This window comes from Penaeus vannamei, chromosome 1 (genome assembly GCF_042767895.1).
Source record: "Penaeus vannamei isolate JL-2024 chromosome 1, ASM4276789v1, whole genome shotgun sequence".
NCBI classification, from domain to species: domain Eukaryota; kingdom Metazoa; phylum Arthropoda; class Malacostraca; order Decapoda; family Penaeidae; genus Penaeus; species Penaeus vannamei.
In genome coordinates this window covers 47127761-47144129 of record NC_091549.1, presented here as the reverse complement: position 1 = coordinate 47144129, position 16369 = coordinate 47127761, and the positions used below count along the sequence as shown (strand labels likewise).

At 48.6% G+C, this 16369-nt stretch overlaps 1 protein-coding gene across 1 annotated transcript; it reads left to right on the top strand.

Moving 5' to 3' along the window:
* The first annotated feature begins 10580 nt into the window (after nucleotides 1-10580).
* LOC113821131 (proline-rich protein 36-like) lies at nucleotides 10581-12809 on the top strand. Its single transcript, XM_027373579.2, has one exon. It carries the CDS (start codon nucleotides 10581-10583, stop codon nucleotides 12807-12809), a length of 2229 nt encoding a protein of 742 aa, XP_027229380.2.
* The last annotated feature ends 3560 nt before the right edge of the window (nucleotides 12810-16369 follow it).

Here is a 16369-nt window from a genome sequence, read left to right as displayed (position 1 = left end):
GGGGTGGGACAATAAAGATGCTGTCACACTAGTACTTTTCCCGTCAATTGTTTGACAATTTTCTGAAATTTTGTCCATTTTTGAGCGAATTGATTTTCTAGTTAGACGATAATGATCGTTTCCGTCAAGAGCTATATTCGAGAATGTTTGTATTTATGTTAAATAAAATTGTCAACAAACTGACGGAAAAAGTGCTAGTGTGACAGCACCTTAACCCTGTTACCAACTCCCCCGCTTACCACACTTCCCAAAAAGCATAATGACTTGCTTTCTATAAATACAACTGGCATTAAGTCTCCTCACTTCCGAACTGTAATGGGCACTTTGTTCCTCCCATTAAAAAAAGGGGATCCAGACCATTTGTATATTAATTGCTTACAATGAAACCGTGCGCTGTACTTCCTGTAATATTCTTTTTAATCGTTACTTTTATTCGGGTGGGTTTCAGCTGGCTGGCTTGGGGTCATTTTCTTAGTTCCTTTACTGTGTTGTTGTTGTTGTTGTTGTTGTTTCCTTTATCAGTTGTTGTAATTCTTTTCATCATCATTGCGTTATTGTATTGCTGGCACTATGGTAATTGTTATTGTATCATAGAGGCTCACGTAATGGGAAAAGTTCATTGCTGCGACACTCCCTCATCCCGCCTCAAACACACACACACACACACACACACACACACACACACACACACACACACACACACACACGCACGCACGCACGCACGCACGCACACACACACAGAAAGAGAGAGGGGGGGGGGGAAAGAGAGAGAGAGAGGAAGCAAGAGAGAGAGACAGAGAGGAAGTAAGAGAGAGAGAGAGAGAGAGAGAGAGAGAGAGAGAGAGAGAGAGAAAGAGAGAGAGAGAGAAAGAGAGAAACAGAGAAAGAGAGAGAAAAAAAAATCAACAAAGTAGAAAAAACAATGAAACTGACTTGGAAATCTTCGGCAATTCCTTTTCATTAGCGACGATTCCGTGGTCCTCTTCCAATTCCTCCGGTTACTGGGACCGCCGGATGAGCGCGCGCGTGGGCACCGCCGCCGGTTCGGAAGGAGAGAGAGTTGTCCCGGTCTGTTTACCCTCTCAAACGGCCCGGATTTCGCATTCATAAAGTGCTATTATATCCACCGCGGCTACGACTGTCGCACGGGTCAGTTTATCATCATCCCTTCGTGGCTCAATTTGGACTCGTCTGATGCGATTATTATACTCGGGCTGTCGGTGCATGTGTGCTGATTTAAGCTGACGTTTCTGGCGGATATGACAAATTATGCCGCGGTGATAGAGCACGCTATGACACGCCTACCCCCACCTCTCATCCCTCACCCCCCCCCTCCTGTCTGTCTGTTTGTCTGTCTACCTGGCCCCCTCCCCTGGACCCCCCTCTAGTTTTTTGTCTCTTCCTCTGATTACTTCATTTTCTTGGGAGTTTTCCATTCCGTTATACCTTTCCCTCCTCTCTTTCTTCTTCTCCTTCTTCTCCTCCTCTTTATCCTCTTTCCCTGCTTCTTCCCCTTTCCCTCCTTCGTCCCTTCTCTTACTTTGCACCTTCTTCTCCCTCTCTCCTACTTCCCCCTCCTCTTCCCTGTATCTCCTCTGCCTCTCCAATCTCCATCTCCTTATCCCCATCTCCTTCCATCTCCCCTCTTCTCTTCCGAATACTCTTCCTCTAGCCTTCTTCCTCATCTTCCTTCTTCCTTTCCCTCCTCCTCTTCTTTCTTCCTCTCCTTCTTCCTCTCCCTACTCTTCTTTCATCTTCCTCTCCCTCCTCTTCTTTCACTTCCTCTCCCTCCCCCTCCTCCTTCTTCCTCTCCCTCCCCCTCCTCCTTCTTTCTCTCCCTCCCCCTCCTCCTTCTTCCTCTCCCTCCTCCTCTTCCTTCTTCCTCTCCATCCTCCTCTTCCTTCTTCATCTCCCTCCACCTCCTCCTTCTTCCTCTTCCTTCTTCCTCTCCATCCTCTTCCTTCTTCCTCTCCCTCCTCTCTCTCCCTCCTCTTCCTCTCCCTCCCCTTCTTCCTTCTTCCTCTCCCCTCCCCCTCCTCCTCCCTCCTGATCCACAGTTACGCCGCCGTGTACCCTCAGCGTGTGCTATTCCCCGCAGATCCTAACTCGACTGAATCTACAAGCGCACTCGGGCGGGCGGGACCGACAGCGCGCATTCCTTCGGGATCCGAGGTCATTCGCCTGCCGATTAGCGCTGCTCGTGAGGCTAAACAGGTCACCCGAAACAGGTCAGTCCGAAAAGCAGGTCAGCCGAGTCTCGATCCCTGAATCGAGAGGAGCGAAGGAGGGCGCACTCAGCTGGTCAATGTATCACCCTTCACCTTTAAGTGGCCAATATTCCGGTCTGGAAACCCGCGTAGTTTTGAGATATATTTACGTTTGGCCATACAGGAAACTAATGGTCGCTTTGGCTTTTGTGTGGTCTAGAGAAGAGGATGGAGGGGAGGAGGAAGACGGAGGGGGATGGAAGGGGGGAAGACGAGGGGACGGAAGGGAGGAGGAGGCGGAGGGGGGACGGAAGGTAGGGGGGGGGGGATGAAGTGGGGCCCCCTTCTCGATCTGAGAGTTATTTCCATGGCAGTTATGGTGCCAATGGCATCGTTTCCGGGTGAATATAATATGGCATAGCGCGCTGCGAACGAGCCAGACATTACGAACTATAGAAGAGGAAAATTGATAGTTTAAAGACTGTTGAAATATTACTTATTTTCCCTCCCTCTTCCCCCATCCCCCCTCTTTCCCTCCCTCCCCTCCCCCTTCCCTCCAAACTTTTTCCATCAAGGTGATTTACATAATGTAATAATAAACTTGTACCATCGTTCAAGCTCGGCCATTGAAGTCGAGGACGCTTCGACCGCGAGTAATGGAGACAGCGACGGCCAATGAAAACCTCTAATTGGCTCCTCAACGACCAATAAGAACGGAGATTCGCCTTCGGAGAGCCTCGCGCCGGGCGTCGAGGAGCTGCAACGACCCCGGAGCCTTGTCTACATCTTTAAGGACGATAATAGAGAGTCGCATCAAGTCACGAGTTGTTTCCGCTCTTCCGGTTTCAGTCTGCTTTATTTTTGTTTTTGTTTTTCTATTTTTATGCATTTTTTTTTCTCTGTTTTTCGTTTCTTTCTTTTGGTTGGAAGAGTAGGGGTCTATTTTTCCTTTTTCTTTTCTCTTTTTTTTCTCTTTCTGTCCATTTCCTATTGCGTAATGGTTGTTCTGTTGTTGTTTTTCTTTCTTTCTCTTTTTTTTCCTCTTCCTTTTTTCATCCTCTTACATTTCACGGTGGTTGTAGCCGCGTTTTTACGTCCGCGAACCGTGAACCGTGAGGCACCGGACGCTATTTTTTTGTTGTTGTTTCTCTTTTTCTTCTCTCTTTTTTTCTCTCTCTTTTTTGTCCTTATGGTAAGTAATTGGACAAATTATCCGCCATTACAGTCACATCATTCTTGCATAATGTCCATCTCCTGAGCTCTTATTCTCCCTCCTTCGTAAACTGTTCGTGGAATTAAGAAGAAACAAAGATAATTACAAGGAAAAGAAGGACTTGAACATACCATCAACATCAAAATATGTTATCCATTCCGATAGGATGAATAAACAGATGAATAAACAACAAAAATCAACAACCCCGTTGATGTAAACAAACCCCTCCTCCTCTACCTCCCCCACCCCCTTTTCCCCGCCCCCCCTTAAAAAAAATAGATAAATAATAAAAAAAGACAAATCGGAAGATCTCTGTGCCAAGTGCCAGTCACACGGCCACACTGCGGGACATTTTAATTGCCCTGATATCGTATGGTCTTTAAACTGCTCCCTTTTTTTAAAGCAAGCTACCCGCACACTTTGCATATATGAATATTTATTGCGACGTTCATCTGGCTGTGCAAATAAAGTCCTTCATGGGGGGGGGGGATAGGGAGGGATGAAGGGATGGAGGGGTGGGAGAGAGGGGATGGGGGAGGGAAGGATCAGGGGATGGAGAGAGGGAGGGGGAGGAAGGGGATAGAGAATAGGAAGGGTAAGGAAGAATCTAGGGGATGGTGGGGGAGTGGGGGAAGGGGGATAGGGAATAGGAAAGGGAGGGAAGAATCTAGGGGACTAAGAGAGGGAGTGGAGGGGGATAGAGGATAGGAGAAGGAGGGAAGGATAAGGGATTCGAGAGACGAAGGGGAGGAGGGGAATAGAGTATAGGAGAAGGAGGGGAAGGATAAGGGGTTGGAGGGGCGGGGAGGAGAGGGAGGGGGGGGAGAAGGGCGGCCTCATTTCGCAACAATTATTTTGTTTACGGGCGTTTTGAGTGGCTGTGTCTGCGTTTACTAGACAAACTGGTGACTGGCTGCGTATGGTGTGTGTCTTTCGAGTTCCGTTGACTGTGTTCTTTGTGTTTACATGGCGTTGATGTGTTTGTTATTATTGTCTTTATTGGTTATTGTTGTTATTACTGGTACTCTGTGACTCTTGTATTTATTTTTATCTTTATTGTTTATTGTTGTTATTACTTTGTGACTCTTGTGATAGTGTTATTATTATCATTTATTTTACTATTTCTGTCTCGTCTATCTTTCCTACTTTTTCCCTTTTCCTCTTCCTCTTCTTCCTTCTCCTCCTCTTCTTCACCTTCCTCTTCCCTCCTCTTCCTTTTCCATCATCTCTCCTTTCTCCACCTCCTACTCCTCTTCCTCTTCTTTTTTCTCTCCTGCCTCCACCTCCTCCTCTTCCTTTTCTTTCTTCTCTTCAATCTTCCTACTCTTCCTCTTCCTTCTTCTCTTCCATCTTCCTCCTCCTCTTCTTTCTCCCCTTCTTCATCATTCTCTTCATCCTCCACCTCCTCCTCTTCCTCATTCTCTTCTTCCCTCCCCTCCTCTTCTTCTTCCTCTTCTATTTTCACCTCTTCCTCCCCCTCCTCCCCTTCCTCATCATCCTCTTCTTCCTCTTCCACCCTCTCCTCTTCCTCCTCCTCTTCCTCTACCATTTCCTCTTCTTCCTCCTCCCCCTCTTCCTCTTCCTCTTCCATTTCCTCTTCTTCCACCCCCTCCTCCCCCTCTTCCTCTTCGTCCCATTCTTGTCATTTCCTTTATTCCACAACGTTCCAGCGGCTGTTCTGACTAACTGCTCGTCCTCTCCCTGTCTCGCGGCCTGACAGCACAATTAATATCTATTACCAACTCACGCTCGTTTGGATATAGTATTATTGTGCTGTTGGTCTTCGGGGGGGGGGGGGGCTGTATGGGTGCTTTTTAGTCTGAGGTGCTTGATTTTTTTTTTTTGGGGGGGGGTGATTCTTCGTTTGTTTGTTTTTTGTTTGTGTTTCATTTGCAATTTTTTTCTCTCTTTTCCTTCTTTTACTCTCACACTGTCTCGCTCTCTTTCTCTCATTGTCACTATCTCTCTCTCTCTCTTTCTCTCATTATCACTATCTCTCTCTCTCTCTCTTTCTTTCTCTCTGTCTGTCTGTCTCTCTCTCTCTCTCTCTCTTTCTCTACGCCCCTCGCTCTCTCTCTCTCTCTCTCTCTCTCTCTCTCTCTCTCTCTCACTCTCTCTCTATCTCTCTCTCTCTTTCTCTCTCTCTCTCTCTCTCTCTCTCTCTCTCTCTCTCTCTCTCTCTCTCTCTCTCTCTCTCTCTCTCTTTCTCTCTCTCTCTCTCTCTCTCTCTCTCTCTCTCTCTCTCTCTCTCTCTCTCTCTCTCTCTCTCTCTCTCTCTCTCTCTCTCACTAGCTCTCTCTCTCTCTCTCTCACTAGCTCTATCTCTCTCTCTCTATCTATCTATCTATCTCTCTATCTCTCTATCTCACTCTCTCTCTCTCTCTCTCTCTCTCTCTCTCTCTCTCTCTCTCTCTCTCTCTCTCTCTCTCTCTCTCTCTCTCTCTCTCTCTCTCTCTCTCTCACTAGCTCTCTCTTTCTCTCTCTCACTAGCTCTATCTCTCTCTCTCTCTATCTATCTATCTATCTACCTATCTATCTATCTCACTAGCTCTCTCTCTCTCTCTCTCTCTCTCTCTCTCTCTCTCTCTCTCTCTCTCTCTCTCTCTCTCTCTCTCTCTCTCTCTCTCCCTCTCTCCTCTCTCCTCTCCCTCTCCCTCTCTCTCTCTCTCTCTCTCTCTCTCTCTCTCTCTCTCTCTCTCTCTCTCTCTCTCACTAGCTCTCTCTCTCTCTCTCTCTCAGCTAGCTCTCTCTCTCTCTCTCTCTCTCTATCTATCTATCTATCTATATATATATCTCTCTATCTCACTAGCTCTCTCTCTCTCTCTCTCTCTCTCTCTCTCTCTCTCTCTCTCTCTCTCTCTCTCTCTCTCTCTCTCTCTCTCTCTCTCTCTCTCTCTCTCTCTCTCTCTCTCTCTCTCTCTCTCTCTCTCTCTCTCTCTCTCTCTCTCCTCTCTCTCCTCCTCCCTCCCTCCCTCCCTCCCTCCCTCCCTCCCCCTCCCCCCCTCTCCCTCCCTCCTCCCTCTCCCTCCCTCCTCCCTCCCTCCTCCCTCTCCCTCCCTCCTCCCTCTCCCTCCCTCCTCCCCTCTCCCTCCCTCCTCCCTCTCCTCCCTCCTCCCTCTCCTCCTCTCCTCCTCTCCCTCCTCCTCCCTCCTTCCCTCCCTCCCTCCCTCTCTCTCTCCCTCTCTCTCTCCCTCTCTCTCTCTCTCTCTCTCTCTCTCTCTCTCTCTCTCTCTCTCTCTCTCTCTCTCTCTCTCTCGCTCTCTCTCTCTCTCTCTCTCTCTCTCTCTCTCCCTCCCTCCCTCCCTCCCTCTGTCTCTCTTTCTCTCTTCTATCCAAATATTTTCGTATCCACCAATGATCATGATTTTTTCCCTTTTTCGAGCTGGGAGAGAAGGGCGTTTCATACGTTTGATTGATTTGAACGTTTTATTTCGGAAATGTGGGTGAATATTTTTTATTTCGTATGAGTCGTCATCTGTAGCGCAGCACATGATCTATATTTCCATTGCATAATCCCCGATTTCTGATTTATTATAGTGTATATGACGATAGTCTATAATTTCGAAATGTATCTTAGCTCCTTTTTTTCCCTTAAAATTCGCTCCGTCTTATCATAATCTTAGAATTCATTTTAGTTCTGGTTTCTCAAGATTTGTTCCATCTTATTCGGGACGCATGTTTTTTTTTTTTTTTTTTTTTTTTTTTTTTTTGGTTTCTTTCTATATTGGGTCGGACCATAATCAAGATAAGGTGCCGTGGTATTGCCCGTTATAAAGGTGTTGCCTCATTAATTATGGCGCTTTTTTTTATATACATACCGTCGCCTCGAGCTCTGGGTTCCTGACCTTAAGAAGAACAGATAGGAAGGAATTGAGAAAGGAGGGAGAAGAGAGACAGAAAGGAGGGGAGAAGAGGGATAGAGGGAGAGAGAGTAGAGAAATGGTAGATAAAGATAAAGGAGAGGAAGAAAAGTGGGAGGGATAGAGAGAAAGGGAGGGTAAGGAGGAGAGATGGGAGGGAGGGAGGGGGAGAAAGGACAGGGGAGAGGGAAGGAGAGAGAGAGAGAGAGAGAAGGAGAGAAAGAAGAAAGAAGAGAGAAGAGAGAAACAGGAAAGAAGAGAAGCAGAGAGAGAGAGAGAAATAGACAGAGAGAGAGGAGGTGGGAGGAGAGAGAGAGAGAGGGGGAGGGAGGAAGGGAGGGAGAGAGGGAGAGAGAGAGAGAGAGAGAGAGAAGAGAGAGAGAGAGAGAGAGAGAGAGAGAGAAGAGACAGAGAGAGAAGCAGAGGGAGAGAGAGAGGAGGTGGGAGGGAGGGAGAGAGAGGGGGAGGGAGGGAGAGAGAGAGAGAGAGAGAGAGAGAGAGAGAGAGAGAGAGAGAGAGAGAAGCAGACAGAGAGAGAGGAGGTGGGAGGGAGGGAGGGGGGAGAGACAGAGAGAGAGAGAGTAGATTGGCTGGTACGTTGGGTTTTGTCGGAGCCTCTAACTTTTCCTCTGTAATTAGTTAAGGATGAACAAGTTGTTCTTTTTAAGTTTTAAGATTTACTTTTTCTTTCCCCGACCATCGTCTAGGAAGTTAATCTGAGCGATACATGCAATTTTCACGCACGCTTAGGCCTCTTACGTAATTGCCTATCTACTAGTATATTCAAACTTGATTAAATAAATAGATAAAAAGATCGTATCAACTAATTCCTGCATAAGCAATCCTTCCGAAATATTATATTGTTTACATTTACAAAAAAATATATATAAAAAATATAAAAAAATGCTCACTTATACTATTGTTTACATTTACAAATAATAATAATAATAATAATGAAAATAAAAAATAAAATAAAATGTTCACTTATAATCCAGTGTAAACAGTAATTCAGAATGATTTCAGCAGATACAATAATTCTTCTCTAATCATATGGTTGATTTTCACAAGAACCAAACAGTCCTCCTTCGCCATAGCACCTGTAGTTCATTGTACCAGCGGCACCATCTCGCGTTTTTCTTCGCAATAATCTTTCAACCTCACATGCTACTGTTCCGCCATAGATTTAACGCGAACTCATGTTACAGTAATAACTAGATCCCAGTGTACAGCGCTCCTTGTTGTAAAACCGTTTGTTTACTCTCGAGAATTTACAACGTACACGACTAGTCACGGCAGTCGAGTCGTAGCACTGTAATTTCTCTCAAAATGATGGCGTTTCCTCCTATGGCTCGGTTGACAAATTAACGAGATTTATCCCTAAGCTTAAAAGGACAGGCTTTGTTAACCCGAGTAAGCCCTGGCTGCAGCACCTCCTTCTATATAAGGCCCCGGAATGAGGCACTGACGCCGCGGTGCACTTGTCATGAGGAAGAAGCGGTTTTCAATTTCGGGTTCTTGACACCGGTACAGATTTTGCAATTTGTATCGGTTACGCGAGGCTTGAAGATTCTATTTCCAAGTGCCCTTATTTTGCCCCCAATCCTTCTTCCGATACCAATAGCCTTCGCCTCGCCTGAGCTCGCGGGATGAATCCTAGATGCTTATCTGTCCTATGACGCAATCGATCATGCTGCTGCCTTTCCACGCCAGAAAGGCAATGGAGAGACTGCGGGTCATTTTACAGCAGGTGTCTCTTTTCAATCATGATACCATTAAGATTTTAGGAGTGCAGTCTATATATAATCCAGTGATCGACAGTTAAGCCTTTAATGGAGAGGGAACTTTATCCAGATTTGGGTCGAAGCTCTGTACATCTTCCCCGCTGAGCCCGGGAAGACATTTCATTTTTCACGGGACTTTCATATCTACTCTTAAAGCTACACTACCAGCTCTCGGATAAATAACCTCATTAAACCCATTGCCAAGACGCTCCCTATACCCTACAAACGGACAAAGAACGAAGGGGTAGCCAAAGAAACTTCAAAAGCTTCTCTCTTTCTCTCCTTACCAAGGCGTAGTGTCGTAAAATTCTTTCAGTACACTTAGGACTCTCCCGAAGGTACCTTTAGCAGCGTCCTCTCTTCCTCGCTATCTCTATCTCTCTATCCATTTGTCTATCTTCATATAGATCTATTTATCTCTCTCCATCTAACTACCTATCTATCTAACTCTCTATCTATGTATCTATATATTTATCTATCTTATATGACTGGTACTTGGCCTTCCTCTGGCAATAGTATGTTAAAGACCATCTTATCTCATGGAAATATCATCCTATCAACATAAAGAAAATATCTAAACGTAATGTATAAAGCACAAATCATAAATAATAACAAAACATAGAGTATAAAGGAAGTTAAATCCTCCATGACACTGTGGGTAAAGCTGTGGATCCTCCTTGAAACTCCCTTGGTAGCGGGGGGTGTCAGCTCCGCGCCGAACGTGTCTGCCTCGAAGCCACCACAAAAAAGAGAAAAAAAAATAAGAACAAAAAGAAAGAGGGAAAAGAAAACGGAAAAAAGAGAAAACGGGAATCTGGCGGTAAATCCTGCAGGCGGAAGGTTTTGAGTATTATTATTGAAATGCTGGAGAATTCTTTTTTGTGGTTTTGTGCTATCGTTGTCTTTGTCTTTTGTGATATTGTTTATGTTGTGGGGGATATTATTGCTGTATTTTGCATATTGGAATAGTATGTGGACATGTGTATTGTATGCTCGTGTGGTTGCGAGTGTGTGTGTGTGTGTGTGTGTGTGTGTGTGTGTGTGTGTGTGTGTGTGTGTGTGTGTGTGTGTGTGTGTGTGTGTGTGTGTGTGTGTGTGTGTGTGTGTGTGTGTGTGTGTGTGTGTGTGTCTATGTATGTGCGTGTGTGTGTGTGTGCTTGTGTGTTTATGTATGTGTGTGTGATTACGTGTATGACTTTGGTTATTCGTATTTGTATTTATGTGTGTCCACGAGGAAGCGTTCGCATGTACGATTGCATCCATTTACCTACATGTGTGCCTAGGTAAGTGCACATAACCCACCGTATATCTATGTAAGTACGCCTGTGTCTGCCCATCCGAACCACCCCAGACGCAACAGTTGGGCGGCCGATGAGCTCGTCATCAGGCCGGTCCCTCGTCCAGCTCCCGAAGAGGAAAAGAGACGGAGGAGTGTTCATCCGAAGGTGATTTCGATTATCGGAAAGCTGTTTGCCTCCCCGTTCGTGCCTCGGCTCTCCCTAACGTCCTCCTCAGGGTGATGGGTCGACACTTATCTGCTGATGGCCGGCCTAGCCCCTGTCCCGGGCCCCTGTCCTGCCTTGCCCTCAGCACCTGCCCTGCCCTGCCCTGGGCCCCTGTCCTGCCCTACCCCGAGTCCCTGCCCTACCCTGCCCCGGGCCCCTGTCCTGCCTTGCTCTCAGCCCCTGCCCTACCCTGCCCCGGGCCCCTGTCCTGCCTTGCCCTCAGCCCCTGCCCTACCCTGCCCCGGGCCCCTGCACTGCCTTGCTCTCAGCCCCTGCCCTACCCTGCCCCGGGCCCCTGTCCTGCCTTGCCCTCAGCCCCTGCCCTACCCTGCCCTGGGCCCCTGTCCTGCCCTACCCCGAGTCCCTGCCCTACCCTGCCCCGGGCCCCTGTCCTGCCTTGCCCTCAGCCCCTGCCCTACCCTGCCCCGGGCCCCTGCACTGCCTTGCTCTCAGCCCCTGCCCTACCCTGCCCCGGGCCCCTGTCCTGCCTTGCTCTCAGCCCCTGCCCTACCCTGCCCCGGGCCCCTGTCCTGCCTTGCCCTCAGCCCCTGCCCTACCCTGCCCCGGGCCCCTGCACTGCCTTGCTCTCAGCCCCTGCCCTACCCTGCCCCGGGCCCCTGTCCTGCCTTGCCCTCAGCCCCTGCCCTACCCTGCCCCGGGCCCCTGTCCTGCCCTACCCCGAGTCCCTGCCCTACCCTGCCCCGGGCCCCTGTCCTGCCTTGCCCTCAGCCCCTGCCCTACCCTGCCCCGGGCCCCTGCACTGCCTTGCTCTCAGCCCCTGCCCTACCCTGCCCCGGGCCCCTGTCCTGCCTTGCCCTCAGCCCCTGCCCTACCCTGCCCCGGGCCCCTGCACTGCCTTGCTCTCAGCCCCTGCCCTACCCTGCCCCGGGCCCCTGTCCTGCCTTGCCCTCAGCCCCTGCCCTACCCTGCCCTGGGCCCCTATCCTGCCTTGCCCTCAGCCCCTGCCCTACCCTGCCCCGGGCCCCTGCACTGCCTTGCTCTCAGCCCCTGCCCTACCCTGCCCCGGGCCCCTGTCCTGCCTTGCCCTCAGCCCCTGCCCTACCCTGCCCCGGGCCCCTGCACTGCCTTGCTCTCAGCCCCTGCCCTACCCTGCCCCGGGCCCCTGTCCTGCCTTGCCCTCAGCCCCTGTCCTACCCTGCCCCGGGCCCCTGTCCTGCCTTGCCCTCAGCCCCTGCCCTACCCTGCCTCGGGCCCCTGCACTGCCTTGCTCTCAGCCCCTGCCCTACCCTGCCCCGGGCCCCTGTCCTGCCTTGCCCTCAGCCCCTGCCCTACCCTGCCCCGGGCCCCTGTCCTGCCCTGCCCTCTGCCCCTGCCCTACCCTGCCCCGAGCCCCTGCACTGCCTTGCTCTCAGCCCCTGCCCTACCCTGCCCCGGGCCCCTGTCCTGCCTTGCCCCCACCCCCCGCCCTACCCTGCCTCGGGCCCCTGCACTGCCTTGCTCTCAGCCCCTGCCCTACCCTGCCCCGGGCCCCTGTCCTGCCTTGCCCTCAGCCCCTGCCCTACCCTGCCCCGGGCCCCTGTCCTGCCTTGCCCTCAGCCCCTGCCCTACCCTGCCCCGGGCCCCTGCACTGCCTTGCTCTCAGCCCCTGCCCTACCCTGCCCCGGGCCCCTGTCCTGCCTTGCCCTCAGCCCCTGCCCTACCCTGCCCCGGGCCCCTGTCCTGCCTTGCCCTCAGCCCCTGCCCTACCCTGCCTCGGGCCCCTGTCCTGCCTTGCCCTCAGCCCCTGCCCTACCCTGCCCCGGGCCCCTGTCCTGCCTTGCCCTCCGCCCCCGCCCTACCCTGCCGGGCCTGCCTGTGCCCTCAGCCCCTGCCCTACCCTGCCCCGGGCCCCTGCACTGCCTTGCTCTCAGCCCCTGCCCTACCCTGCCCCGGGCCCCTGTCCTGCCTTGCCCTCAGCCCCTGCCCTACCCTGCCCCGGGCCCCTGCACTGCCTTGCTCTCAGCCCCTGCCCTACCCTGCCCCGGGCCCCTGTCCTGCCTTGCCCTCAGCCCCTGCCCTACCCTGCCCCGGGCCCCTGTCCTGCCTTGCCCTCAGCCCCTGCCCTACCCTGCCCCGGGCCCCTGCACTGCCTTGCTCTCAGCCCCTGCCCTACCCTGCCCCGGGCCCCTGCACTGCCTTGCTCTCAGCCCCTGCCCTACCCTGCCCCGGGCCCCTGCACTGCCCTACCCCGAGTCCCTGCCCTGCCTTGCCCTACCCTGCCCCGAGACTCTGTCTTGCCTTAATCCCCTTCCCCTGTCACTGCTCTGTTCCCCTCTCCTGGTTCGGTTTACTATCACTAAACATCCAACAGATTTCCGTTATCAACATTTAAGATAGGAATAACATTGTACATATCATTATTTCCATGTTTCCCACTTCAACATCCCAACTACACGACTTTAAGAATGGCCCTTATTGTATGCAGATGAATCAGATTAGTCCCATGAACTTCAAGAAACAAATTTGAATCGTATGAATAAAAAGCACTTCATTCCAGCTGACAGTATGAAGTTGTTACAGGCAAACTCAAGGTGGAGAGAGACAGCGGTATCAACTTTGACTTGTATTGTCTGATAACACACGAGCCATTACAAAAACCCGCAAATGTGTTCACAGCTTGTAAACCTCGCCTGTGCTGGATCATGTGGGCACTATATTACAGTCGAAGCAAAAGAAAAAGAAAAGAAAAAAGGTGAACAAATGTTTTAGCATATGATGGTGACTGTGGTTGTTGATTCCTTGAAAGAAACTGAAAATGTTTATAGAATTATGTTCTTGTTTATTTTTTTTCTCTCTCTCTCCTTCAGAGAAAGTTTTACGAGTAGTAAAAAGAAGGAAAAAAAGAGTTTCTTTAAAGTTGCCAACCCAAGAAAACCGAAAGAGTAAAGGGTGAGGAAAAAGGAAAGCGAACAGGAAGTAAAAGACAAGTAACAAAAAACAAGACTTCGACAGCCTTACCATCTTTCATTACAATAAGCAACAACATCACAACCAAAAAACAAACAAACAAACAAAAAACAAAGTTAAGAAAAAATAGAAACACTACGACAAGCAACAACATTAGAACAAAAAATAACAGACAAAGTAAAATTACAAAAAAAACACTAGAACAAGCAACAAAAAACAGACAAAGGACATTTTTTTTTTAAGTAAAAAAATAAAAACACTAGAACAAGCAACAACACAACAAAAAAATAACCACACCACACAAAATCTAAAAAAAACACTACAACAACCAACAACACTGCAATATGAAAACAACACAAAACAAGGAAAAACAATAACAACAAGAACGCCCACCCCACAAGGAAAAAGACCATAGAAGTCAGCTGAGCATGGCTTAGCTTAGCATTTTGAGGGATGGAAGATATGGAAATAATCTTGGGAAAGGCAAGAGGGAGAGACAAGGAAGGGGAGAAGGTGAACAAAAGATTTTTTTTTATCTTTCCTCTTTTTTTTTTCTTTTCACAAAAAAGGAAGAAAATGGAAAAGGTTCATCAGAGAGGAGGAGGAGGAGGAAGAGACAAGAAAAAAAGGAGGGAAGATTGTAAATATGTAAATTCGAGATACAGAAGAGAGAGAGAGAAGAGGAGAGGAGAAGACACGATGTTATGTTAGATATCGTGACTTAATATTCACTCGTTTCGAAAAAGACAGTAGAGAGAGAGGAAGAGAGAGCACCCTCTACCCCCCCACCCCCTCCATCCCCAACCCCTCACCCCTCCTCCACTTCCCTCCCCTTCCACCTCCCTTCCCCTCCACTCCCTCCTTTTCAAGAACGAGTACAAAACAAAAGACGAAAAAAAAAGGAACGGCAGAGAAAGAGGACACAGGAGAACCCAAAGTGTTCCTTATGCAAAGAGAAGATCTAAAGAGAAGCAGAAGAGGAAAAAAAAAGAAGAAAAAAAAACTCGAACAAATGAAGAGAAGCGAATGAATGATTTTTTTTTTTTTTTCTTTTTCTTTTTCTTTTTTTGAATCTGCTGCATCTCGTGTATGAGGTTCTGCGGGGTGTGGGCGAAGGGGGAAGCAATAGAAAAAAGGGAATAAAAGGGAAGGAACAAAAGAGAAACGGGAAGCGAGATAGATCGAGAACAAAAAAGAACATTTTTTTTTTAGCAAAGATTAAAGAACAAAGTTAATGAAAGAACAAAAAATTGTTCATACAAGCAAAGAGTTAATGAAAGACAGGTAAATAATGAAAGTGATGACGGTATAGTATTTGAAACAGTAGGCGATTACAAGAGAGAGAAAAAATCAGTTATATAATCATATGATATGAATATTCTGCGAAAGAAGAGATAAGAAAGAAAGAAAGAAACGAAAGAGCGAGGAAGATTTCAAACGGAAACCCATAAAAAAAAAAAAAAACTCCCATAAAGTCCTTAAGAAATTCACACATAATGAAGACTCACAACGAATCTTCTTCCAAGATAATATAAACCACGCCCCTCCCCCCCTCCCCCCCATCACTCCATCTCCCCCGCCCCATCTCCCCTCCCAACACGCGCCCCAAAAAAAAAAAAAAGTTTCCCACTCCCAACACCCCTCCCCCCCCAAAAAAAAAAAAAAAAAAAAAAAAAAAAAGTAAAAATTTTCCCACACCGAAGGATTCCTCTTCATGATAAGGCCTTTGATTAAGAAACATCATCCTTGGCTCGCTCTCTCTGTCCCTCTCGGCGCCTCGTCGGTGGTCCAGCTCACAGACTTGTCCTTTTCTTCGCGTGGTTCGTTCAAAGCACTTTCTTCCCGCCGCGTCCTAGCCGTAGAGCACTTTCTTCCCCCTCCCCCCCCCCCCCCGCTTCCTAGTCTTAAGATTCCCGTTTTATCCGAGAAATTAGTTTTATTATCTCTTCTCGGGATCAAGTTGTGGCTGCTTGCTTCTTATCGAACTGAGGAAGAACTATGTTGTTGTTACAGCGAGTGAAATGTTGTAGTTTTATGGGGGGGGAGGGGGGGTTGTATATGGGATTGTGTATTTTCATTTTTTTTTTTTTGGGGGGGGGGTATATTGAGTTTGATTAATGTAAGGTTTTTTAATGATTCATCACTTATATGGGATTATGTATTTTCATGTTTTTTTGGTATATTGAGTTTAATTAATGTAGGATTTTTTAATGATTCATCACTTATATGGGATTATGTATTTTCATGTTTTTTGCTATACTGAGCTTAATTAATGTAGTTAGTTTATTTTAATGATTCATCACTTATATGGGATTGTGTATTTTCATGTTTTTTGGTATATTGAGTTTAATTAATGTACTCAGGGTTTTTTTAATGATTCATCACTTATATGGGATTATGTATTGAATTCGTGTTTTCTGGTATATTGAGTTTAATTAATGTAGTTTTTTTTAATGATTCATCACTTCTTTTTCTTTCACTCACCACAACATCATCACTACGCATTGGCAGATCATCACAAAATCCTCACACAGTCACTGTTCCTCCCTCTTCCTCATCACCACCAACCCCCCCTTCCTTGACACCAACAGGAACCCCTCCCCCTTCCCCCTTCATCACCACAAACACCCTCCCCTTCACCTCCCGAGACTCCCACCCATCACCAACATCCTCTCCCCCTTTACCTCCCCCCCCCAACAAGATCCCGACCCACCACCAACAACCCCCCACCCACAAGACCCCCACTACCCCCCTACCCTTCCCCACTCCCCCCCCAACCCCCTTCCCTACCCCCCTCCTTCCCAACCCCACCCCTCCCCCCCTTCCCCTTCCCTCCACTCCCACCGACCACTCCCCCCTGCCCTGCCCCAACCCTCCCCCTTCCCCACTCCCCCTC

Excerpts from the sequence above, each read along its gene's own strand:
- LOC113821131 (XM_027373579.2), top strand. The coding sequence starts at position 10,581 with ATGGGTCGACACTTATCTGCTGATGGCCGGCCTAGCCCCTGTCCCGGG.